This window comes from Pseudorca crassidens, chromosome 19 (assembly GCF_039906515.1).
Source record: "Pseudorca crassidens isolate mPseCra1 chromosome 19, mPseCra1.hap1, whole genome shotgun sequence".
In the NCBI taxonomy this organism is placed as follows: Eukaryota; Metazoa; Chordata; class Mammalia; order Artiodactyla; family Delphinidae; genus Pseudorca; species Pseudorca crassidens.
This window is the reverse complement of record NC_090314.1, coordinates 16,073,428-16,099,365: the sequence shown is the minus strand read 5'-3', so window position 1 is coordinate 16,099,365 and position 25,938 is coordinate 16,073,428. Positions and strand designations below refer to the sequence as shown.

General features: G+C 42.6%; 1 protein-coding gene across 2 annotated transcripts; it reads right to left on the bottom strand.

Moving 5' to 3' along the window:
- CRK (CRK proto-oncogene, adaptor protein) lies at positions 1–25,902 on the bottom strand. Of its 2 annotated transcripts, none has more exons than XM_067715847.1 (3): positions 25,518–25,902; positions 14,423–14,958; positions 1–2,623 (listed from the first exon to the last, which is right to left on the bottom strand). In XM_067715847.1, exons 1-3 carry the CDS (start codon positions 25,756–25,758, stop codon positions 2,486–2,488), a joined length of 915 nt encoding a protein of 304 aa, XP_067571948.1. In that variant the 5' UTR covers positions 25,759–25,902; the 3' UTR covers positions 1–2,485. The 2 variants fall into 2 exon arrangements, with proteins under 2 accessions (XP_067571948.1, XP_067571949.1); XM_067715848.1 differs by having other exon boundaries at positions 2,430–2,623; positions 14,593–14,958.
- Between the last annotated feature and the right edge of the window lie 36 nt (positions 25,903–25,938).

Genomic DNA, 25,938 nt, shown 5'->3' with positions numbered 1-25,938 from the left:
TTTGGCCATATTTTTATTTACTACATATACTATAAACATATACAATACATGCTACAAAAAAAACATTTTTTTAAAAATTTAACTGTCAAGAAAGTGTATAGTGTTATAATACAATGGCACATGTTCATATTTTATTTCAAATTGGTTTGCTTATCATCCATTTCAAACCATTAACAGTGAAATGTTACTTAAGGATAATTAAAAATTATCTATTTGCATTATTAACAATAAACAATTCCAACAAATTAATAAGAATTAATCATGTCAAATATTAGTATCCAAAAAACGGGCTTTTGCAGAAATTATTATATAAAATATAGCAGCCAATTTCAGTTTATTTTGCTCTATGATAATGTACATATGCACTTAAATAGGATTCTAGCATTTGCTTTTGGAAGATACTTTTAACAAGTCCTTTGATTTCTTAAGGTCCAACAACTGTCACACCCAGCCAAATCTAATCCAACAGTTCATGTAATGGCTTTGGACAACCGATCATTGAGAAATTCTTACGATTTGGGTAGAGTTGCATGTTCCACCAATATTACATATGATGAAAAGAGACATTACAAGCCAATATCAAAATTGAAGCAAAAGAAAATACAAACATTCAAATCAGTTGTGACAAAGCTTTTCTACAAATATTTTAAATGTCATTTTAGGAAACCAAGATTTAATGTGTATTTGGATTTTACAGTGTCTATGCTCTAACTGAAAATTTAACAGAGTAGTCAGATGGAATTAAGTCTAGTATTGCAAATCTGTCCATTCAACATCATTGAGCACCCACTATGTGCATAGCACTGTGCTAACATTTTAAAAGTCGAGTATTAAGGTCCTTATCAAGCATTACCTTAGTGTGAGGTAAAAATATATTAAATTAGCGTCAACTCATTAGTTTGCTTGTGGTACTGTACGTAATCCTGTGCCAGCTGGCTTCCCTGTGCCATATAATGAGCTTCTGCACAACCCTCATTCACTCACACAAGTATCTATACACCAACTGTGCCAGGCATTGTGCTAGTCACTGGGATACCATGATTTGGCATATGTTCAATGAACACAAATTAATCTTAACCTATGCAAAACAATTGGAAAGCTACATTACTTTTCTAAAATGAGGCCCAAAGCAAAAAACAAGGTGTTTCTATTGGTCATATCACACCACAGACCAGTTAAGTGCCTCTAGACTGCGAACTAACTTTGAAAGTTTCATACTGTAGTCTAAATAGCCTAGATCATTTCTGGTCTTAAAAGTCAATTCTTTGGAGCACCTGACCCCATATAAACCACTCCATACTTAAAAGGGTTTGTAAACTAAACTTGAACACAAAGAAAAAGAGCCCCAAATGAAGGCAGTTTATAACGTAATGTACTTCAAGCACTATTCTGGCCATATGAAATTAATAATACATAAGTAATTCATGATTGGTTCAAACATTTTTCAAACCACTAACCCTATCCCCAAACTCATGTAATTTTAACTTGACTTCTATACAAGTTGTACATAAAGCAAAGGGCAGAATTTGGCCCCCCAACCGTCTATGGAATATTCTAAGTGATTGGTCCTTCCACTCTACACACAAGTGACGAATTCCAGAGTCCCCTGATAGGATACTGGCACTCAGGAGAATGGCCCTGCTGGATCCCATTAGCCAGGAGTCTATTTAGCTGTGGTAGCAATGTGAACCTACTATGACCCCTTGAGGGATGGCAGAGAGCTGGGAGTTTGGCTGTCCATGCAGTGAATCCAATACTGGCTTAAAGCTATGCACTGAATAAAGTGCTCTGCACACCCTGCTTATCATCTGGAATGAAAGTAACACTTATCTTGAGAATCAACCTATTTGTAGGTTTGGGGAAAAAGAATTACAAGGCTTGAAAGAATCCCAAGAAAAAGTATGAAGCACTGACTGGGAAGGAAGACAAATGCCTCTTGTAGTGTCCTCAGAATTCTCAGGATTTGAACTGTCAGAATGAGTCATACAATGGTCATGTTGTATAAATGAAAACGCAATCCCACTGGGTACTATCACACGGTGCATGATTACTTCATGGGGGTGGAAGGGAACAGTCTATTGCCATTTGATAGCATGATTTCAGAATGAAAATAAAACCATTGAATAAATCAGGGTAAGCAGTGTGCAACACTTCTCTCCTGTCCATCAGTTTTCCACAGGTTGATTTGTATTGCCTGAGAGAAAGAAGGCAAGATACCTATCCCTTCAGATACACTCAGGCAACGTTGCTACCATCTAAAATTGCCAATTCAAAAGTTAACACACTAGCCCTCCAGTTTCGTACCCTGAATATGGTAAATAAGACTAGGGATGGAGTAGTTCAGTCTAAAAGAGATCACAGGTAACAGAATGCTTATATAAACTAGACTGCTTTGACATCTGTAAGAAAATTGTATAGATGGCAATTGGAAAAAAAAAAAAAAGATTGTTCCCATCTGTGAGCAAAACTGTTTGTTGAGCTATACTCAGCTGAAGTCCTCATCGGGATTCTGTTGATCCAGCAGACGGACATGTGTGAATGGGAAGTGACCTCGTTTGCCATTACACTCCCCTTCCCACTGACCACTCACATTAATCTTCGTAACCTTTACCAGCTCACCGACCTGCAGGAGGAGAATAAGGACAACACTTTATTTCCAGTTACGAATGCAAGCTGAAAAACTCCATTCCTGGTTAGCCATACCCTGCCCACGTGATTGCTCTAGGGCTGATATCACAGAAATGGCTATTCGCTGCCTCCCAAGCCCCAGCCACCAGACCGATTACTTGTGGTTAATGCAGGCAGGAGGAAGAAGTGATTTTAGCAGTGCAGAAAAACACAGAGTACAGAAGATAGAAGGGATCCTAAAACATGATTAGAAATCTCAACTGTCTCTGGAGGAGCAACCCTACCTAGAATGATCTAGTATTTCTTATCTTTGTACCCACTACTCTTAGCTCCCTGCCTGACCCACACTGGCCCTCCTACCCCTGGCATATAGCAGCACAAACCCCCAGCCCACTCTCGTACACATATCCTGGCCTGCTGCTGCTTGTAGAGCAGAAGGCAATCATGGGAAGCATACTTCATTTGGTCCCAGAAAATGAAGTGTTCTCATCACCTTCCTACCAAGGCAAGGCTTTTCCCACTTGAGCAGGTACAGGCCAAGACTCCAAATTCCATCAGCTCCCTGAAAGACCCCACCTTCTTCAGCAAGTTTTACTTGGCAGGCCACTGCCTGCCAGTCCCCCCACTCCCACCCCACCATGTACTGACAGACCTTGTTGCTCCCTCAATGCCACTTGGTACTTGTCCATTAACAATAAGGGGACATCACGTTTTTGCTGATACAAAAAGCTTCCTGTTGCAACATCAGATAATTTTGACAATCTAGGATATACCTCTATCTTATTATGAATCTTAAGACAAGGTCTGATGAATGGATTCATCCTGTAGCAAAGTATTTAACAATGGTGAGGTAAGTCCCCAAGTGTCACTGGACTAAAGAACTTTATGACTATCCTTTAATTATGAACATCTGCGTTTTGAGCAGGCAAGTTGTTTCTAAACATTACTGTTCATTTGGTTTTATTAAATTAATAACTACTACATATTTATCTTTTCATAAAGTACTATAGAGAGCATTTTATATAAATTATTTTCTAATAATCATTATACCCCTATAAGACAGGAATTGTTTTCATTTTACGTATGAGAAACTGAGGCTCAGAGCAATTACATATTATACCTGAGGTCACAAAGCCAATGACAGGGCTGAGATTTGAGGCCAGAAATACCTGGCTCCCAAGCCCATTTATGTTCTTTCTGCTATACCAAGAACGTTCAAATTATGCTCCCACAGCCCTGAGGGTTCCTTCCCTAAGAATGCAGGCCAACTACTGGCCAAAGCCAACCCAAGTCTAGGCCGGGGCCTTCTCTTAAACCAGCTTGATCTCACTCACAGAGGAAACAGGTTGCCTACTGGCCAGTCTACACAGTTTCCTAAAGAATTATCTGAAAACCGTAGAGGCCTAAAGTGGTTGTGGGGGTCATAGGATGCTGAGAAAAGGAAGACAGAAACCATCGGATATTAGAGAGACAAGGGATAAGACACAAGTGTGAGAAAAAGCAGCTTGATCTGTTGATAGTGAAGGCTAACGGTGTAAGGGGAGGAGAGGGAAAAATGATAGTGCATGTACATCTTTCCAAACAGATCCAGTTCCTATAGGCTGCTAGCACCAGGGTTCTGTTTATTCCCAGCAATCTTCCAATACAGTTCCTGACATCTGAGCAGGCCAACTATGACAAGCAAAAATTTTCAGTCTTTGAAGAGAGGAAGCCCGGAACATCAAGTGAAAATTTCCTTGGTAGTAAAGACAATCTAAAAGATTTCCTCCTATATCCCCAATTCTAGTTCTCAGACTATCTCACTTGTTCTCTTCTTTTTAAAATCCTCGGGACTTCCCTGGTGGTCCAGTGTTTAAGAATCCGTCTTCAGTGCAAGGGATGCGCGTTCCATCGCTGATTGGGGAACTAAGATCCCATATGCCGCAAGGCAACTAGGCCCGCGCGCCACAACTACTGAGCCCGCAGGCCACAACTAGAGAGAAGCCCCCACGCCGCAATTAAGACCCCACGTGCCGCAACGAAAGAGCCCAAGTGCTGCAACTGAGACCCAATGCAGCCAAATAATTTTTTTTAAAAAAGTGCGAGGGAAAGAATATGAAAAATAATAATAAAATAAAATTCTTGCAGTGTTGCAAGAAGTTAGCCTCTACATAAACTCCATAATGTGACTATTCCTTAGTGAATTTTCCTTGTTTCTGAACTGTCAACTACCTTTGACTCCCCACTCTTCACACACACACACACACAACACGTTACTGGAATAACTGCCCGTGTGCTGCTAGCCCCTTGCTATGATACAGTAAATTATATCAAGTGCAGCACTCCCACCGCCGTTTTTGTTATTTATTTGTACTATCTGTTAAAACACTCATGTTATACTAAAGTGCTATTCAGGTAGCTGGACCCAGAATAATAACAAGTCCCTGACCTTAAGAAAGAAGAAAACATTTGCGGGGATGTGTTTGCTCATGTCAAAAATCTAAATTGCCACTCATGTTAGATTCTCCTCCAGATGGGGATGAAGGGGCCAGTTTCTTTCAAGAAGCTGGTTTAATGACATCCCAGCTGTCATATCTGAATCCATCATTTTACTGATATTAGAAACACACCCAAGGAACATGAGGGAACATTCTGGAGTGCTGAAAATGTTCTATACTTTCATCTGGGTGGTTGTCACATGTATATATACATGTAAACTCACTGAGCTATATACTTAGGATTGGTACGTTCTACCAAATGATTTCATATCTAAATTAAAAAGTGAAAAGAAAGGAATGTTTGTTATGTTTTATCCAGCTTTTCTAGGTGTTTTGTAAAAGATCGTTCTTCAGGATACATCCTTAAGCCCACCATTCTACTTGATACCAAAATCTAGGTTTAAACACCTCTCTTTTACTATAAGATTGCCATTATTCTTAAGCATTCAAAGTGTTGTCTCAAATCACATCCCAAAGAGCCCTCAGTGACGGGCAGGTGGAAGTGTGGACCACCCACCCCCTTGCTGTTAATGAGCACCACAAAACCACACTAGCTTCTCCACAAACAGGGCAAAACCTGCTGACCTGCCCTCAGGCCTTTCTTCCTTCAGAGTTCGAAGGGAGAAATGAGTTGGGGCTCCCATACGGCAAGATGTTACTGGGGGGACGAATGAAGTGCAAATTAGTCCTTTGGACAACATCAGAGTCTGACATCATACAACATCTCTGATGTATACACTCTCTTGGTTCTACCCTACAGAGAAGGGCTCAGGAAAAGCACACCATCTTCCAGAATCCAAAATCTTTTTTTACAGTTGCTTAGGTTCTTGGCAGAGAAGTCCAACCACCACAGGGTGGGAAAAAAAAAGCTGTGTTATGACTCTGAAACGATTCTGATTTTTAAATGGATAAAAGAAGAAAGTTGTAAGTGGTTAATAGGCTAATTAACCTGCACAAAGCTGCCTTGAAGTACAAATACTTTGAGGAAGACCTTATTAAAATTAAATACCCTAAAAAAAAAAATTAATTAATTAAATACCCTATGTTTAATACCCTATGGGTTCTTTCTTCCAAAATATTCAAAGCACATGGGGACTGTTGGGGGTCAAGAACAGACAAGTCCCAAAGGCAACATGACTATCCTTTAGAACACATGAGGCCCTCGAGCTCCAACAGGGTGGAAGAAAGGGTAGCTGTCGAGCCTGGGGCTGAGTGCAGGAGGGGATGGGGCAGTCTAGGAACATGGTGCTCCATTAAGTCCAGTTCTTTCTCCAAGTCAGACATGACACCATAATTTGTGCTCCTCTTCCTGTTAAGCAACAACACTCTGAAGCAGAATTCCCCAAGGCCAGACCAGGGGATGCATATAGGTTTGAAGCTTGGTGTACTACTTCAAAGACAAAGAAAGCAAAACTGAATACTTGCCCCAGAAATGTTACAATTTTAAGACACAAAGGAATGTACTAATCAGTGAGTGCAGTAATAACTTAGTTCTAACACTACTGATTTCAAAATTCAAGTTATAGATGGAAAAAAAAATCCTCATCTGCATACTAATGAAAAAGAAAGAACTTATAAAGGACCTAAAGCACTATGAAGCAGTTAACCTTTCCTTTTATGAGGCAGACCTCACTAACACCTTGTAAAGGAGAGAGAGTGATGATTCTTTCACCACCAAGGTACTATTTTAGAGTCCATCAGTTCCTAGCCTCTCAACCATATACCACATCCTCAGGAGCAAGTGCACAAGTAAATTATGGCACCATCTGTAAAGAGGACTGAATGTGGTTACTTCAGTTTCTTCACTCCCAGGGAACTTGAGGAACACACTGGTTTGTTCCCTAGCTCTGTGTAGTTCCCAAGGTCAATCATGATCTTGGTACAGATTAGTCAAACCTAGAATTGATCTACAAGCCAAAAAAAAAAAAAAAAAGAATTGATCTAGGAGCAAAAGATTACCCAGTTCACCTTCACCAGTGAGTTCCAGTGATAATGAGAAAGAAATTGGAGCCCAAATGGCATTAAACAGGAGACATCAGGGAGCTGTGTGACCTAGTCAGCTGCTGTAACCCCAGGTGACTGCTTTTCTAGTTTGCCTTCTAACACGAAAGGCATCAACAGTTGCCAACGTTCCTTTGATCCAGATTTGCTGCACGATTCCAGTGAGCTCAGGGCAGGAAACACACATAACTTCATATAAATAAAACCAGGGAAACCAAGTACTGAGATGGAGTACAGGGACCTTGTGTTCAAATATTTTCAAACACACCAAGAACACATTTAGTAAATATTTCAAGATTTGACTGAAGGAGGAAAAAAACGTACGAAAACTACAGCAATCTAAGACAGGGGTCAGCAAACTATGGCCCATAAGCCACAACCAGCTTGCTGCCCCCTCTGTAAATAGTTTTACTGGAACACAGCAAGCTCATTTGTTGTTTTCTACGACTGCTTTCTAGCTATAATGGCAAAGTGACAGAGGCCAGATGGCCTAAAAGTCCTTTACAGAAAGAAAAAGTCTGCAGACCCCTGATCTAAGGAATAGGTGATATTTAGGGTCCATCTAAAATCTTTCAAATCAGTGAAGACAAAGTGACGACAATCCAGCCTTAATGATTCACTTGCCTCAGAGATGGACTGAAATGGGCATGGCTCATATTGGTGGAAAGTTGCAGGTCTTTGAGATTTAACTGGTAGGTAGGCTTCCTGGTGTAGAGCAAAAGCACCTCACTGAAGATAGGTCTTACCCTGATTCTAGTCCAAGTCAGAAAAGATTTTCTATAGACCAACAACTAATAATGACTGCAACTAAGTTCCCCATCCCCTTGGTGAGAGGTGGGGAGATGACCACATAGAGCAAGTACATTTTAGCTCAACATAAAGAATTTTCTAAGAACTAGTCCAGTGAACTAGACCTGAGGTTCCCAAACTGTACAGTGTCAGAGGCACTGCAGCAAATTCAGAGGGGTGCCACCAAGTATTTTAAATTTTTGAGGGAAACACAGCAATACTTGACACCTCTTATGTCACGTGAACTACCAGCTAGAGGCAGTTAAAAATTCTGACATCAGATTATACTACATCCCTTTCAAAGATGTCAATCTTTGTAAAGCTGGGTTTTGGCAGTTGCTATGATAAAAATCAAGTACTTCATGAAAATAAGTGTAGAACAGGAAATGAAGGTGGCAATGTTCCATATGATCCCAAGGTCTGAGAAAATGAGGTGTACACATCTCATCAGTTAAATAACTGAAGTGATTTTATTAAAACAAAAATATTATTTTCTTCCAATTATTTTTATTATTTTTTCAAGTGGGTACTAAGTTATTAAGATATAAATATTTAAGCTGTTTGAACCTACTGACTTAATAAATGGAACTGTTAAGTATTTCATTTGGCCTGGAACATTGTAAAATATTACTGAAACACTATGGGTTCTATGATCCAAGAAAGTTTGGAACCTCTAGACTACACTGTTGTGGATGATAGAGCTCCCCAAAAGTAGAGATAATTCAAATACATGTTTAAAAATCATTTGGGGGGGCTTCCCTGGTGGCGCAGTGGTTGAGAGTCCGCCTGCCGATGCAGGGGACACGGGTTCGCGCCCCGGTCCGGGAAGATCCCACATGCCGCGGAGCGGCTGGGCCCGTGAGCCATGGTCGCTGAGCCTGCGCATCACAACGGGAGAGGCCACAACAGTAAGAGGCCCACGTACCACAAAAAAAAAAAAAAAAATCATCTGGGGGTGGAGGGTCAGAGAGACAGGGATACGGGATTAAGAAGGTACAAACTATTATGTACAAAACAAGCTACAAGGGGGACTTCCCTGGCAGTCCAGTGGTTGGTACTCTGCGTTTCCACCACAGTGCGTGCGAGTTCAATCCCTGGTCGGGGAGCTAAGATCTCACATGCCGTGCGGCGTGGCCAAAAAAAAACAACAAACAAACAAAAAACAAAAATAAACTATCAAAAAATAAAATAAAATAAGCTACAAGGATATATTTACAACACAGGGAACATAGCCAATATTTTCTAATAACTATAAATGGAGTATAACCTTTAAAAATTGTGAATCACTATGTTGTACACCTGTAACTTACATGATATGGTACATCAACTATACTTTAATTTAAAAATTATTTTAATTTATCTCTAAGGATACCAGAGGGCCTGCCTTCAATGTCCAAGAAGCTGGATTAGTTACTTCCAAACTCTCTTCCCATTGAGATACTGTAATCTGAAATGAAGAAGTCCAAAAAGGATGGAAGGAGACGGAAAGTAGACACCTGTCTCAATGAACAATACAGAAATCTACAGCTACAATTCCAGAAAAAGACAAACTGAACATAGCCAAGACTTGTCACTCAGGTTCTTCTACTTTCTAATCTCATTTTTTCTCTCTGGATCACAGGGAAAATTAAGGTCTTCACTCCGCTTTTCCATACATAGGTCAAAAGGCCTAAATAACTTAAGTTTCACAGAGTTTCACATGGGGAGATGTAGAGTTGATGTAGTCACTGCTGCATATAATCAGGGACCCAAAACACTTTACACCGTCCCTTATCTGTGCTCTGCAGGACAGGTCCATGCCTAAGTCCACCTGAGAAGCTCCCTGGTTACTCAGAAGTCTTATCTACCAAAGGAAAGATGCCAGAAAATGGAAGTTACATGATTAGTACATTTAAAGATAATGGGTGGGGGGGGGGGGCTTCCCTGGAGGCACAGTGGTTAAGGATCCACCTGCCAATGCAAGGGACAGGGTTCGATCCCTGGTCCGGGAAGATCCCACATGCTGCGGAGCAACTAAGCACGTGTGCCACAACTACTGAGCCTGCGCTCTAGAGCCCGTGAGCCACAACTACTGAGCCCGTGTCCCAGAAGCCACCGCAAGGAGAAGCCTGCACACCACAATGAAGAGTAGCCCCCGCTCACTGCAACCAGAGAAAGCCCACGTGCAGCAAGGAAGACCCAATGCAGCCAAAAATAAATAAATAAATAAATTTATTAAAAAAGATAATGTGAAGGACTTCCTTGTTGGTCCAGTGTTAAGAATCCGTCTTGCAATGCAGGAGACGCCAGTTAGATCCCTGGTCAGGGAACTAAGATCCCACATGCCACAAGGCAATTAAGCCCAAGCGCCACAACTAGAGAGCCTAAGTGCTGCAACTACAGAGCCCACGCGCTCTGGAGCCCACATGCCACAACTAGAGAAAACCCCGCACGCCTCAATGAAGATCTCGCGTGCCACAACTAAGACCCAATGCAGCCAAAAAATAAATAAATATTAAAAAAAAGAAAAAATATATAATGTGATTATTCTGGACAGTCTACAGAGGCATAAAATAAACTTTAACACCTGCAATTTACAAGATAAATTCACTATTCAAGTTCTCATGGAGTCATAAGCATGAAACAAAAACCAATCAAATCAAAATCTTAGATCAGCAGCAGAGCAACTAAGCCCGTGTGCCACAAGTACTGAGCCTGTGCTCTAGAGCCCGCATGCTGCAACTACTGAAGCCCATGCAACTGGAGCCCTGGCTCTGCAACAAGAGAAGCCACCACAATGAGAAGCCCGTGCACCATAACGAAGAGTAGCCCCTGCTCGCCACAACTAGAGAAAGCCTGTAAGCAGCAACGAAGACCCAACGTAGCCAGAAAAAAATAAAAATAAACTTCCATTTCTTAAAAAAAAAAAAACCAAAAAACTTAGATCAAATCTAAGATCAAAAAGATAAAAGGTGCCTCTGCACTGTTCTAGTGTTACTTCCAGTGTTTCTCCTTCAAAACACTCAGCATATCTACATTTGTTTAAAATCCGTCTTCATTAGAAGCTCCGGATGGAACAGATGGATGGTGTCTTCCTGGTTCAGTTATATTCCCCCAGAATTACAGTGGGCAGAGGAATACCCCTACTTTGGTTGTTAGCTAGAATTAATCCCTTCTTTCCAACAGGCTTCATTCCTACTAGAGAAATCTGATGGGCAGGAAAAGAGGAAATAGGCATTAACTTATATTCTACTGGAGGACTCTGTTCACAGCAAATATACCATGCAGGAAACAGCCATCTGTAAGATGAGGACAGGTGGATCTTGAACAATTTTTTAAATTTATATTTTAAAGTACAGAAACCCTCTGTACTTAAAAAATCTTAGAGAGACCCTGATATATAACACAGTGAAAAACAGAGTTGCTTTGATTAAAAGCAAGAGAGGGAACCCAGAATCTTGCATCCTCAGCTACCTCCTGGGAAATGTTAGGGCACTGTAGAGCAGTCTGAACCCTATTATGTCTAGGGTTCTATCCAATTCTAAAATGCAATGATTCTAATTTATCATTTTCAAGTTAACTGTAAGACTCCACTAAAACGTGCCTAGCTCATCTACAGATCTAAATTTATAGTGGGTCAAATATAGCAATGAATATTTTTCTTATCAGAATGCTACAGTCAGAAAGCCAGAGTCTCCTAATCTTACCTCCTAGCCTCATCTCAATAGGGATGAGGCATCAGCTCCTATGAAAAACCAGAGATGGGAAAGGAAAACTGCCTCCCTGCATAGAGAATACAACTAAGATATGCTGTCAGTGAAACCACACAACACTTACACTGAGGAGGGCAGCATCACTGTTCTAAAACAAAAAGAAGCACAGATTGAATCTGGGTATGGTTGAAAAGGCACCAAGGTAGATCTGGGTTCCTCATATCTCCACCTCCAACTAGTTTAAACAACCCATTCGATTTGTCTCAAGGTAAGTTTTTTTCATACAACGAATAAGGATATCTAAGGTCTTCTCCAGCTCTAGATTTCTATGATGCTAAACTAACATCATATTTTATTAAGTACATACAGTGTTTTAAAGCTATTATTTGGGGTATTTGTTCTAACTTGAAAGAAGCTATCTTTATCAATCAACATATGTGGCTCAAAACTAATATCCAATCAAAAAAGAAAACTTACTGAAATCATAAACTAGTCTTCCACTTTAGTTTTTATTTTGCAAGATTTAGGTTTCACAGTAGCAGAACAGCTCAACCATCTTTGGGCACTAAAGCCTCTAATCAAGGCAGGCATCATTCAAAACAATTCTGGTAGGACTTCTCTGGTGGAGCAGTGGTTAAGAATCCACCTGCCAATGCAAGGGACACAGGTTCGATCCCTGGTCCGGGAAGATCCCACATGCCGCAGAGCGACTAAGCCCATGCGCCACAACTACTGAGCCTGAGCTCTACAGCCCGTGTGCCGCAACTACTGAAGCCCACGCAACTAGAGCCCGTGCTCCGCAACAAGAGAAGCCACCGCAATGAGAAGCCCGCACACCGCAACGAAGAGTCGCCCCTGCTCGCCACAACTAGAAAAAGCCCGCGCACAGCAACGAAGACCCAACGCAGCCAAAAAATTAATTAATTAATTAATTTAAAAAACAAAAAACAATTCTGGTAATTCCCTCGTGGTCCAGTGGTTAGGACTTGGCGCTTTCACTGCAGTGGGCCCGGGTTCAATCCCTGGTCAAGGAACTAAGATCCTGCAAGCCACACAGTGCAGCCAGAAGACAAAACAAAACAATTCTCTTTGAGAAAGGAATTGCAAATGGAAGCAAAATTAATGTGATAACTATTCTCTACTGGGTGTCAGCTGGCTTGTTCCAAGAATGCTATTTTCACACTCCAGCCCCGTGCTAACAGAGTCTGCAATAAATGTCAAGAGTCACAACTGTCATGAGCACAGCACTGTGTTGGTTGTTGCCATCATCTGAACTTAAATGAAAACATGAGGCTAGAAACTTGTTTTCCTTACCCTCCAAACTCTAAGTGGGAAAAAGTGGTGTGACCTAGACAATATACATTTCATTTCTCATCAAAACCAGGACACAATTAAGTCACAACATGATCTCTTAAAAACACACATTTTTCAGTCAAACCTGTAAGACCTAACTAACCCTCCTTTGCATCTATTATTCAGAATGTAAAAGAAAAATTTCAAATCCAGCAACATCAGAGACTACTTCAAATAAATTCCAGCTCACTGTACAGGCTAATACTCCCACTTAAAGGGCAGCTCCCCCGCCTCAGTGTATAAACATGACCCAAAGGAAACAAAATTTAGAGATTTCAGTTTACAAGAATATACTTTTGCACCTTCTCTGCTAACTTGTGCTCACAAAACTTCAGCCTGTGCTTATGAAATTTAGCTACTTACATTCAAGTTACCATATCTGAAAGGCTCTGAAAGATTGGAAAGCATGCTACTTCTACAATAGCTTTTATGCTGAACCACTAGCTCTGCATAACTCAAAAAGGAAGAAGAAAAGAAGGGAGGGACGGAAGGAGAAAGAGAGGAGATAAGGGACAAAGCTGTGAGAGCTAAAGACAGGAATAAATACAATGCAATGGTTGGCGAGAGGAGGTGGGCTACCAAGGATAATTATTCACCCGTAAAAGGCAAAACTTTATTCCTCAGGAGGAACTGGCTTCTTGTCTATAAAATGCATTAAACAGAGGGCTTCCCTGGTGGCGCAGTGGTTGAGAGTCCGCCTGCCGATGCAGGGGACACGGGTTCGTGCCCCAGTCCGGGAAGATCCCACATGCCGCGGAGCGGCTGGGCCCGTGAGCCATGGCCGCTGAGCCTGCGCGTCCGGAGCCTGTGCTCCGCAACGGGAGAGGCCACAACAGTGAGAGGCCCGTGTACCACAAAAAAAAAAAAAAAAAAATGCATTAAACAACAAAGACCAAGTAAACCTGCTGCTCCTGGGAATTAATACTTTTGGGTATGTATCTCTTCATACCTATACACTTTACCATTCCTCCTGAATTACTTGATGAATACAATCAATCAATGGTAAGAAACCCCATACCCCCTAAAGTAAAAACATTATATTTTTATAAGAAAATTAGTTTAAGTATTTTGATAGACACCACTTACTGTACTCAAATCTGTGTGAGCCCACCTTGTTTTAGATAATGATAAACAGAAAGAAAGAAACAGATTAGAACATAGAAGATGAGAAAAAATATTTTAGGTTAATTCCTGTGAATTCAGGTAGTGTTATTAAAGTAGTCAAAGTATGGTTTAGTAGATCAATCAGAACATTCAGTTATACAGTTTTAAGCTTACTCATTCCAAAATAGGTTTTCCATAAAAAAGAGAAAACCCAACATTAAATGCCAAAATCAGTACTTAATGGTAAAGTACCATTCGACATCTATAACAACATCACAATGCTGTTGCTTGTATTCAGCATTCCTACAAAGCTCTAAGAGGTCTGAAAGGGAGACCCTGTAGCAGATCTCTTCTTTCTACATTTTACACATTATGTACCTCCAAAGCCAAGGCTGTCTTGTCGTAGGCATTAGGGACTCGCTTCTGGATTACCCTGGCATAAATGGGCCCATTCTGGAGGTTAGGGAGCGGAGTGTTGACGCTGGGTTGGGCATAGGGCCCGGGCTCCGGCCCACCCAGTGGCTGTGGGTGGGAACCCTCCTGGTTACCTCCAATCAGAGCCGATACTGAGGCGGAGGCAGGTCTATACTTCTCGACGTAAGGGACTGGAATCATCCCCCTCTTGCCTTCGCTGTCCTCCGCATTCCACCACTGCTCTTCAGGCTTATCCCGGATTCTCAGGATGTCTCCTTTCTTAAAGGGAAGATCTTCTTCATCATTCCCATTAAAGTCAAAGAGGGCTCGTACATACTCTGCCTCTTCCTGCCTGAGAATCACTCCACTACCCTGCCTGGATCTGGAAACTGGTTCTATCAATGTTGTAGTGTCCAAATAGTGTATTTTGTAGAATTCCAGTAAAGCAGGCAATGAATCAAATTCTTGATCTCCTATTCGGAGTCTGGAGGGGCTCACCCCTGGAAAAAAACAGAGCAGGGTATTATTTAAAGATATATTATACTGGAGATGCAATGTAGATTTTAAGCATTTCCCAAACACATTTAGTCAATATTTAATCAGAAAGAAACAAACAAACAAAAAAAAAAAAAACCTGTCTAGAATAAATAACTGCTTCTCCTAATAGTAAACTAAAATCATACTTTGTAGCTCAAACATTCCCCAGGAAGAAAGATGCCTATCACCACCTGCAGCAGAGTCAGAAGGCTATGATAGACCAACCACACCAGTCATGACATGCTCTCATACTGAATCAAAGACAGAGCCACATGGAGACTTCTTGCTCATTCTCCCCAAGTGTTCTGCTGCCATTGCATTTACAGGGTACAAACGGTTCAAGGCTGTGTTACAATCTTCTTTTCAACCTCAGGAAATGTAGCAAGCTCTCCTTTTTCATAAGTTGCAGCAGCTATCCCAGGAAGAGGTGGGGAGAGCTTGATATCTATACCAGGATCATACATTCGTATCTTCACATCTAGAATGTACAATTCCTAATAAGAAAAAGTTTTAGACTATCTTTTTAATCTACATTTAATGACCTCAATCTCTCTTCTGACAACAAACTAAGAAGCTAACTGCTTGAAAATCAACTCATAAGATCTTCACTTAAATAAAACATGGAAACTGGACTGTTCCCTTAGAAACAAACAGGTCTTGAAAAAGGTAAACAAGGATGCTCAGGAAAATAAAGAAGGGTTAAAATCCTCAAACTGATGACACACTGAGGGTCCAAGAGAAAGGACATATTAGGAATGCTTAAAATTCACATGACACAAAGATGTGTGAGGCCTTTGACACAGGGCATACTTTAAACTGCATTCCCTCCCTATCCTGAGATTCTAGAATTGAAGGATAATAAATGAATGTATTTTGCTTCAAATAAGAAACAAAGTTTCTAATGAGGAATACAAACCTTTAACTTGCATTCTGCTAAGCACCCAAAATATCAGTATCTTAATTGGATTGTTTACTATTTGGTTTCCTGATAAAGGAATGCATAGCTCTACAAAAACTTTTTCATGGAGTTTTTTTTTTTTTTTTTTTTTTTTTCGGTACGCGGGCCTCTCACTGTTGTGGCCTCTCCCGTTGCAGAGCACAGGCTCCAGACGCGCAGGCTCAGCGGCCATGGCTCACGGGCCCAGCCGCTCCGCGGCATGTGGGATCTTCCCAGACCGGGGCACGAACCCGTGTCCCCTGCATCAGCAGGCGGACTCCCAACCAATGCGCCACCAGGGAAGCCCATAAATACATTTTTATAACTAGATTACTATAATTTTATACCTTGCCCCTTTTCCTACTGTAAAATAAAAATGTTTTACTTTATACAATATTCTATTATATAATATTTATATAATAAAAATTTCCCCATATTCTTCAAGAATATGACTTTTAATGGCTATAAAATATTCCCAACTTTTCACTATTGCAAACAATGCTGTTATGTTTTTGTTCTGGTCTACTAATGAACATTTTTATTACTTCCTCACGATAAACTCCTTGAAATGCAATTGCTGGATCAAAGGGTAAGAACATTAAGGTTTAGGGACATCCTGGCGATCCAGTGGTTGAGACTTCACCTTCCAACGCAGGGGGTTCGGGTTCGATCCCAGGTCGGGGAGCTAAGATCCCACATGCAGGCCAAAAAACCAAAACATAAAACAGAAGCAATACTGTAACAAATTCAATAAAGACTTTAAAACTGGTCCACATCAAAAAAAAAAACAAAAAAAACATTAAGAACATTAAGGTTGGACTTCCCTGGTGGCACAGTGGTTAAGAATCCGCCTGCCAAAAAAAAAAAAAAAAGAATCCGCCTGCCAACGCAGGGGACACGGGTTCGAGCCCTGGTCTGGGAAGATCCCACGGAACAACTAAGCCAGCACGCCACAACTACTGAGCCTGCGCTATAGAGCCCACGCACCGCACCTACTGAGCCCACAGGCCGCACCTACTGAAGCCCGTGCGCCTAGAGCCCGTGCTCCGCAACGAGAAGCCACCGCAATGAGAAGCCCGCACACCACAACGAAGAGTAGCCCCCACTCACCGCAATTAGGGAAAGCCTGCCTCACCACAGCAGCAAAGACCCAATGCAGCCAAAATAAATAAATAAATAGTTGTTAAAAAAAAATAATAATTACATTAAGGTTTATGTTGCCAAACTGTCCTCCAAAAAGTTTGTATAGTTTTACACTCCCACCAGTAGTTTATGAGTTCCCATTTCCCCCATATCCTTGCCAAACAGCAGGGATATCTCTTCTTAAATAACATCTTTGATTGTTTGATGTTTTTCATGTTTATTGACTATTTGTACTTCTTTTGTGAAAGTTACTTGTTCGATTCCTTTGTTAAGGGAAACAGCCAATCTACCCTCTCCACTCCTATTAAGACTAGCCCACCCATCTAAAACCCTTTGCCATTAATGCTGTGAAACAGGAACATTGTGGTAGCCCAGCTGTCTAAATCACTTCACCACTCTAAAAAAATGAGACCAAACTATTTCGTTCAATGTTAGAAGAAAACACTTCTTCCAGAAAGACCAGAAAAAGTACATTTAAAATTCTCTACTGGAGACAGGTGAGGAGACAAACTTTGGAAGTTAATCAAAAGTCCTCAATACAGAATGAGTACTGATGAGTGCCTTCTCTTTTCACCCAAATGAAAGAAAGATCAAGACACAATTGAGAGGACAGATGCACATTTCTTATATTGCAAAAGTCCATCTGTGGAATTCATGGCTGTAAACTAAAACAAGTTAATAGCCCACATTCAATAATGTTGGCTGTCTCTCCAACTCAAGATGTTGAAATACATGCCCAAACCCAGGACTGTCCATCTATGGCAAACACTCATCAGACACCAGCATAATGCAACCCAATAGCTCCAAGTACAGGACTGGAGAGATGATTTTGGTTATGACCATACCAGAGCATGGTGGTGCTATATTCTCTTCACTAAAGCGGATCACTGATGGGCAATTATTCCTATTCAAGTCTGGTAAACGAGATGCATGGCTATCTCACCTATCACCGGTAGACTATAGTGAACTTTCAGGTCTGTGGAACTATGTTAAGGATAGGGTCAGTGTGAGCTCCAAGAAGACCTACTTAGCACTGCCTGGTCAAGAAAGCCTCCAGGGCAAAGTGGTAGGGAGAACCTTCACACCAGCAGAGCACCCCAGCTTAGAAAATGGTCCTGATGACACCTGGGAAGAAAAGCTCCCTTGCTAGAATTTACCCAACTACATTCCAAGGTACAACAGCTAATATGGTTTTCACTAGTCACCCTTTTGGGACAGTGGTTGGCAGACTGTACGTGCTTATTAAGTGTTAGATATTATTCTTTTTTTAAATATTTTTATTTACTTATTTATTTTGGCTGCACTGAGTCTTTAGTTGCGGCAGGCGGGATCTTAGTTGCGGCACGCGGGATCTAGTTCCCCAACCGGGGATCAAACCCGGGCCCCCTGCATTGGGGGCATGGAGTCTTACCCACTGCACCACCAGGGAAATCCCATGTTAGATATTATTCTTAATGAACATAACTCTGAAGTGAGGAAAAGTTAAATCAAAATCTGTTCCCAGTTTGAGAAACTCACAGCATAGTTGGGGATACAAGCATACACAGTGTGGTTAGTAAGCAAGGAGTGTAGCAGCATGTCTTAGGAAGACATTATTTTTTTCCCCTGGCTTTCACTTCCAACTGGAGACATGCTCTTACAAAAACTAGTGGCAACAACAAATTATGTTCTAAGATACAACAAAATCACAATAAAAGAGCAGCTCTTTCTGTTCCTGAACAGTTTTTTTTTTTTTTTTTTTGCTCACACTGTGCAGCTTGGGGGTCTTAGTTCCCCAACCAGGGATCACACCAGGGATGGAACCCAGGCCCCCAGCTGTGCAAGTTCCAAGTCCTAACCACTAGACCATCAGGGAAGTTCCCTGAATGCTTCTAAGGTACTCTTTTCATTCTAAGATGGCAACTACTCCCTTCCATCCACTGTTATGGTTTCTCCAATTACTGTACTATCCCAAGTGAAATGTGTTTTGGTTTTTTTTGGGGGGGATTGGGGGGTGGGATAGGGTTTAGAAGAACAAATAAGACGACTAAGCCAAGTCCCTTAAAAAGATCAGTGTGAGAATTCTGAAAACAAACCGTCAGTTCATCTGCCAGAAAGGTAGCAAGTTGGTTCAATTCACTTCTTGCTCAAATGCTTCATGATGTGAACTGGGCCCACTATTTTTTTTGTTTGATTTTTGCTTGGCAATTCCAACAGACACAAAAATACAAGGAAAACACCAAGTGAAAATTTACCTATAAATTCTTTACTTTTCTTTAAAAAAAAAACTATATATATATATATATATATATATATATATTTTTTTTTTTTTTTTTTTTTTTTTTTTTTTGGCCACGCCAAGCGGCTTATGGGATCTTGGTTCCCCAACCAGGGATCAAACCCAGGCCCAGGACAATGAAAGCATGGAGTCCTAACCACTGGACTGCCAGGGAATTCCCTCTTTTCCTATTCTAATGACACTATAATTATTCCATAGAGGAATACCTGTTTTTGTGTACTGCTGCAGCAGTTACAGTTAGATATATGGGGCAATCAAGCTTTCCTGATCCAGAAGAAGAGAAGAAGGGGGAACAGAACATACATAAGCCCCAGATAAGCCCAAACCTCACCACAGCTATGCGTTCTGGTTCCTTTTCCTTAGTTCATCTCCTTCCAACCACAAACAGCCAAAGGCAGGAAATAGAAGGGCGGGAAAGGAAGGAGATACAGTCAGTCAGTCTAGAGAACAGAACAACAGAGTTCTCATAGCTGGGACTTGGAAAACCTCACTGACTTGTTTTACATTAAACCTGTGCTGGATTCTGAATGTGCAGTTATGAACACAATCAGAAATCAAAATCAATGCAGTCAGAAGTATCTTTTAACCAAAAGAGTTGTACATGCTCAACTCATTACTTCTAAGCATTTCAGCCCTCAAGTTACATCAGTCTTTACAAGACCACTCTCTGGAGGTTTTATGAAGAACACCCAAGAGCTCTGTGGGCTAAACAGGCCAGGTCACTTCTGGCATGGGCACCACCACAGTGGCTCCATCATCAGCCTCTCAGTCTCACAGCACTTCCTCTTTAATTCTCATTCCCTCTTTCTCCTCTGCCTATGCTATTTATAGAGGCTGCTTAAGCACTCTCACTACCTGTCCAATAAAAAGGGCTAACAAGGCCACTGACTTCCATTTGAGAAAGTATACTGGAAAAAAAAAAAAAGTCATGAAGAACCTAGGGGCAAGACGGGAATAAAGACACAGACCTACTAGAGAATGGACTTGAGGATATGGGGAGGGGGAAGGGTAAGCTGGGACAAAGTGAGAGAGTGGCACGGACATATATGCACTACCAAACGTAAAATAGATAGCTAGTGGGAAGCAGCCGCATAGCACAGGGAGATCAGCTCGGTGCTTTGTGACCACCTAGAGGGGTGGGATAGGGAGGGTGGGAGGGAGACGCAAGAGGGAGGGGATATGGGGATATATGTATACATATAGCTGATTCACTTTGTTATACAGTAGCAACTAACACAACAATGTAAAGCAATCATACGCCACTAAAGATGTTAAAAAAAAAGGAAGTATACTGAAGACGTATCAAGATGTACGGTTTCCTAAGCAAATAGAACTTCCTAAAAATGGTGGATGTCAGCATGGTATACTTTGCAGATTCAGACTCACCAGGTTTGATGAATTCTGTCTCTATTTCCTAGCTATATTAGCTGTTATTTAACTTCTCACAGGGCCTAATTCCTAACTAATAAAGTTCCTGAAAGTAGCTGGTATATTATAGGTGCCCAATAAAAAGCAAATCAGTTTAACACACACCCCCAAACCTCCGAATTCCTTTAGAAGTTTTCAATTCATCCCCAAATCCAGAGTCTGCTGCACTGTTTCCTAGAGAAGCTTCCACAGAATCTCAAGATGCTTCTCAAGAAGTTCCGTGGTCAAACTGCTTTGAAAGACCCAGTATCCAATACCTGCCTCTCTTAGAGTCATAATTTCACATGAGCATAGTAAAGGCTTGGAGAAGTTCTGCAATAAATAAACCCACCTCCTTTTACCAAGGAATTTTTTTTTTTTTTTTTGGTCTAAAACCTTTAAGTAACTCACTGAAGAACTTCTCCAGAACCAATGAATGGAGGGATACTCTAATATTAAAGAGCAAATCATGAGCACCAGACTTGAGAACTACAAAGATGAGGTAAACAAATGAAACAGATGCTGAAGGTACAAAAAGGCAGCAGTAAATAACGCGCAGTCCCCTAAGATCTCCAGAAGTGTCTTGACCCAGCACCACCTTGAAGAGGCAGTACAGTTATCACCCTAGCTTCTACCCCCACCCCCAAAACGAGGCAAGTTTTTATGCTCCACTCACCCACTAGAGCAACAGGTGGGAGGCTCTGGGTTGAGCAGGTGACGGCAGGCGCCATCTTATTTCCACGTACTGGATCCAAGGTTCTTTCACGCTTCTTGATGCACCCCACCCCCCTCCACCCAGCACTTACTCCTTCAGACATGCTGTAAGCCTCTCAAAGCTGAGAACAGTTTTCCACCTTGCTTCAACTCTTCCCTCTCAACCACACAGATTAATATACCTAATGCTTACTGAGTACTTACTAACTATATGCCAGTTCCATTCCTAATACACTAAAACTCACTGAATCCTCGAAACAACCCTATGAGGTCAGTATTACTATTTCTCCTCTTTCACAGATAAGGAAACTGAGGCAGAGAGACGTTAAAGAAGCTGCCCAAAGTTATATGAGTAGTAAGCAGCAGGTAAGGAAGGTTCAAACCCAGGCTTCAGAGCACAAGCTTATAACTACTTTCCCAAGTCATATTTACTCAGTTTTATTGATTGTCTACTGGACAAGGTCTAGTAAAACCTCATGTTCCAAGAGGAAAAAACTAGTGGATCCATCAATGATTGCAAAGTCTTTCCAAGAGGTACAGCTGACAGAGTATGACCAGTAGACTTGACCAAGCCCTGTGCTATGGCCCTGGGGCACAGTCAGGTCACCTCCAGGCAATGGCAGCACTGGTAGCCTGTGGGAGCTAAACGCTTATGTTAAAAACAAGTTCACTGGTGGGGACTTCCCTGGTGGTCCAGTGGTTAAGACTCCACGCTCCCAATGCAGGGGCCCGGGTTTGATCCCTGGTCAGATTAGATCCCACATGCCACAACTAAAGATCCTGCATGCCACAACTATGATCCAGTGCAGCCAAAGAAATAAATAAATATTTAAAAAAACAAAACAAAAAAACACCAAACAGGTTCACTGGAAAAGGTTGAGAATACCTGGTCTATTTTGTCCCTATGCCTCTAAAATCTATATCTAAGCCATTCCATACAAATTCATCTTCTACATTATCTCTACAAAATACACTATATAACCCTAAACAAAAAGCTCATTTCCCATATTCAATCTGCCAAATAAGGTTATTAAAAGCCTCTTTGTCACCAACTTCAGATAGCAGATGTGTATTCTCTGAACACTAAAGCCAGTTTCTTCTTGTCATTCTTTCCTTTTGGTCTTTAAACAGAACCTGGGACCGAGGGCAGAGACAAAAGTGTTGAGTCCTCAAAGTGCACTGTGGGATCTCAAAAGAAAACTGGCTTTGACAGAAAGGAATACAGTGTAATAGTGTCAGCTCTCAGGTCACAATTCCTAGGTTCAAATTCTGGCTCAGTCATTTACTAGCTGTGTGACTTTGGGCAATTTACTTTCTCTCTCTCAGTCTCCTCACCTATAAAATGGAAATATTTTAATAAGTGGAGATCATAGTACTTTCCTCACTAGATCGTTATAGACAGTAAATGAGACAAGGCACATAAAGTATTCAGAAGAAAAAAAAAAAAAAAGGGGGGGCATCCCTGGTGGCGGAGTGGCTGGGAGTCCACCTGCCGATGCAGGGGACACAGGCTCGTGCCCCGGTCCGGGAGGATCCCACATGCCGCGGAGCGGCTGGGCCCGTGAGCCATGGCCACTGAGCCTGCACGTCCGGAGCCTGTGCTCCGCAACGGGAGAGGCCACAACAGTGAGAGGCCCGCGTACCGCAAAAAAAAAAAAAAAAAAAGTATTCAGCAAACTGCCTGGCATAGAATAACCAGTCAATAAATGTTAGCTATTAATATTGTATATGCCTTCTAAAATTCAAGAAATTCTTCTGTGTGGTTTCAAAAGAATAAGAGCTGGACGGGGAGGGGGAGAACAGAGACTAAATAGTTTTTATAAAGACAGCAACTGAATCAATTGCCCTATGTGGAAAATAGGGTACATGGCAGAAAGAAAAATGACCACAATGCCCATGAACTTTCCACACCCCATGCACAAACTTTAGCAATCCACACCTTCTCTCTTGGGCCAAGGATCTGACCTCATATCTGTTATGAAAAGGTGGAGCTCAATATTAAGGTAAGAGCTGAGATTAAAGTTGTAACACCAAGATGTGGGGAAAGCTCAAATAAAACTGCCTGCTGCTATTTCCACATTCTGCAACCAACAAAACACATACACAAACAAAATGTTGAGAATTGAGTTTCAGGGACCGTTTGCCATCATGTCACTGCACAGTAATGCAAAACCCTAAACACCATGAAGGTGGTAAAAAGTAGAACATATTTGATTTAGGGTAAATACAAAAATATTCCCATCTCATGTTATAATGCTATTAAACCAACCAGACTGAGAAAGACCTCGGATAACTGTGGGCTTAAATATCCCCACGCTTGGGACTTCCCTGGTGGCGCAGTGGTTAAGTATCCGCCTGCCAATGCAGAGGACATGGATTTGAGCCCTGGTCTGGGAAGATCTCACATGCTGTAGAGCAGCTAAGCCCGTGTGCCACAACTACTGAGCTTGCGCTCTAGAACCCGTGAGACACAACTACTGAGCCCGCGTGCCACAACTACTGAAGCCCACACACCTAGAGCTGGTGCTCCGCAACAAGAGAAGCCACCACAATGAGAAGCCTGTGCACCGCAACGAAGAGTAGCCCCTGCTCACCACACCTAGAGAAAGCCCGCACACAGCAACGAAGACCCAACACACCCAAAAATAAACAAACAAACACATAAATAAATTTATTAAAAAGAAAAAAAAGTTAAAAAAAAATCTCCACTCTCTTTTTAAAATTGGTATGTGTTAACAACAAAGAGACTACCCCATCTCCCCATTTCTGGCCAGAGTGAATAAATCTAAATTAGGACTCTCCTAAAAGGGCAAGTCTGCAAAGGCTGGTTCAGGAGCCTCCTAATTCACAGGAGATTGGCCTGGATCTCGTCTCAGCTGGTCAGGATGAAACTGCTTCAACTTGGGAACAGTGAGAAGGTGCTAAGCCTCTTGGTGCTGTTCCACAGATAACAGCAACCTCAGAATTACTCTGTACCTCACAAATCTCAAGTACTAAGTGCCTAAATCTCCTTAATACTCCCCAAACAACTCCAATGGCATGGATAAGAGAGTCACATCTCAATCTCTGGCAAGGAAGATCCGGTACAGATAATTTAAATTCTCAGAGAATCAGCTCAGCAGGGTCTGTTCCCAACATCTAGGAAGACTCAGGCCACAGCCCTCAAAGTTACTGAACAAGGAGAGGCCCTGGAGTACAAGACAGACAATGCTGAGGTCCAAGAAAAAAATGAAGTTCCATTCACTTTCAGGGAAGTGATTGTCTCCACTGTCTTATTTCTGAATTATTTCCTGAAAAAAAATCTTTCCTCCACTAATCGCTTTGAAAACTAGAACCCCCTCATTGTGGAGGGCAGTCTCTGGACGCTAAGATCTCTTGAACACAGTCAGCCGGTCATCAGCTTATTCTGGGCTGGTCACAGAGGCCTTTCTTTTATAACCAAGGCACTTAGCTCACCACCTTCGTCCTCCGCGGGGGAAGAGGACGGTAAAAGTATTTTGGAAAAATGCCCAAGAAAGGAAAAAGCTGACCGGTTTCCTGAGGGTGTCTCCATCCCTCCCGGCCAGTATGCGGTGACTTCCTACCAAAGGCCACCAGGGGAGTATGGCCAAACCCGGCTCTCCAACACTGCAGGAAATGTTTCAAGCCTAAAAAGCCACTTGTAGGATTATCGGATTCATTCCGGGCACCGCTGCCAAGTGATGCCCCCGCAGTGCCAACATCCCCCTCAGCTCTTTTGTCCCCACGTTGCTCGGCCCTGCTCTGGCGCTAGCCCCACCCTGGGGCCGAAGCAGTTCCCCTTCCCCTGGGCTGTCCTCCCAAGTCACACCCAGAGGCCTGGGTCAGCGGCTCCTCCTCCCCCACACACTCCCGCTCGTCCGTGGGAGCGAGCCCCGGCAGCTGGCTGTCCCCCGGGCCACGGTCACTCCGGCCCTCTGCCTACGTCCCTCGTGGGGGTCAGCTCTCGAGGAGCAGCCGGCCAGGCTGGGGAGTTACGCGGCCCTCACCCCCGCCCGGGGCCTCCCGTCCCGTCCGTCCCTCACCGGGCGGAGGCTGGGCGGGCGACGGTGGCACCGGCGGGCGCGGGCCGCTGCTGTTGATGATGTAGTGGGAGACGCGCGAGTTCTCGGAGACGCTGAGCACATAGTCCCCGGGGCTGGTGCTCGAGTCCCGCACCAGGAACACCCCGTGCCGCTGGCCCTGCAACAGCGCCACCGCCTCCTGCCGACTCAGCCGCCCCCAGTACCAGCTACTCCGCTCCTCCGAGTCGAAGTTGCCTGCCATGGCCGCCTCCGCGCCTACACGCTGGGCCGCCGCCGCCGCGCGCGCCCCTCCAGCCCCGGCGCCCGCCGCCCAGCGGACCGGCTCGGGTCTCAGCCTCTCAGCAGCGCCCGAAATGGCGGCGGAGGCCGCGGGCCTTCCCCACCGGAAATGACGCGCTCCCTGCCCCTGGGAGGATGCCGG

What these genes read in the sequence shown, in the direction of transcription:
- CRK (XM_067715847.1), bottom strand. Translation starts at nt 25,758, where the DNA reads ATGGCAGGCAACTTCGACTCGGAGGAGCGGAGTAGCTGGTACTGGGGG. An exon ending in GCCCGCCCAGCCTCCGCCCG is followed by an intron (nt 14,959 to 25,517) that starts GTGAGGGACGGA and finishes GTTTTTTTCCAG; the next exon opens with GGGTGAGCCCCTCCAGACTC. An exon ending in AGACAGCCTTGGCTTTGGAG is followed by an intron (nt 2,624 to 14,422) that starts GTACATAATGTG and finishes CTCCTCCTGCAG; the next exon opens with GTCGGTGAGCTGGTAAAGGT.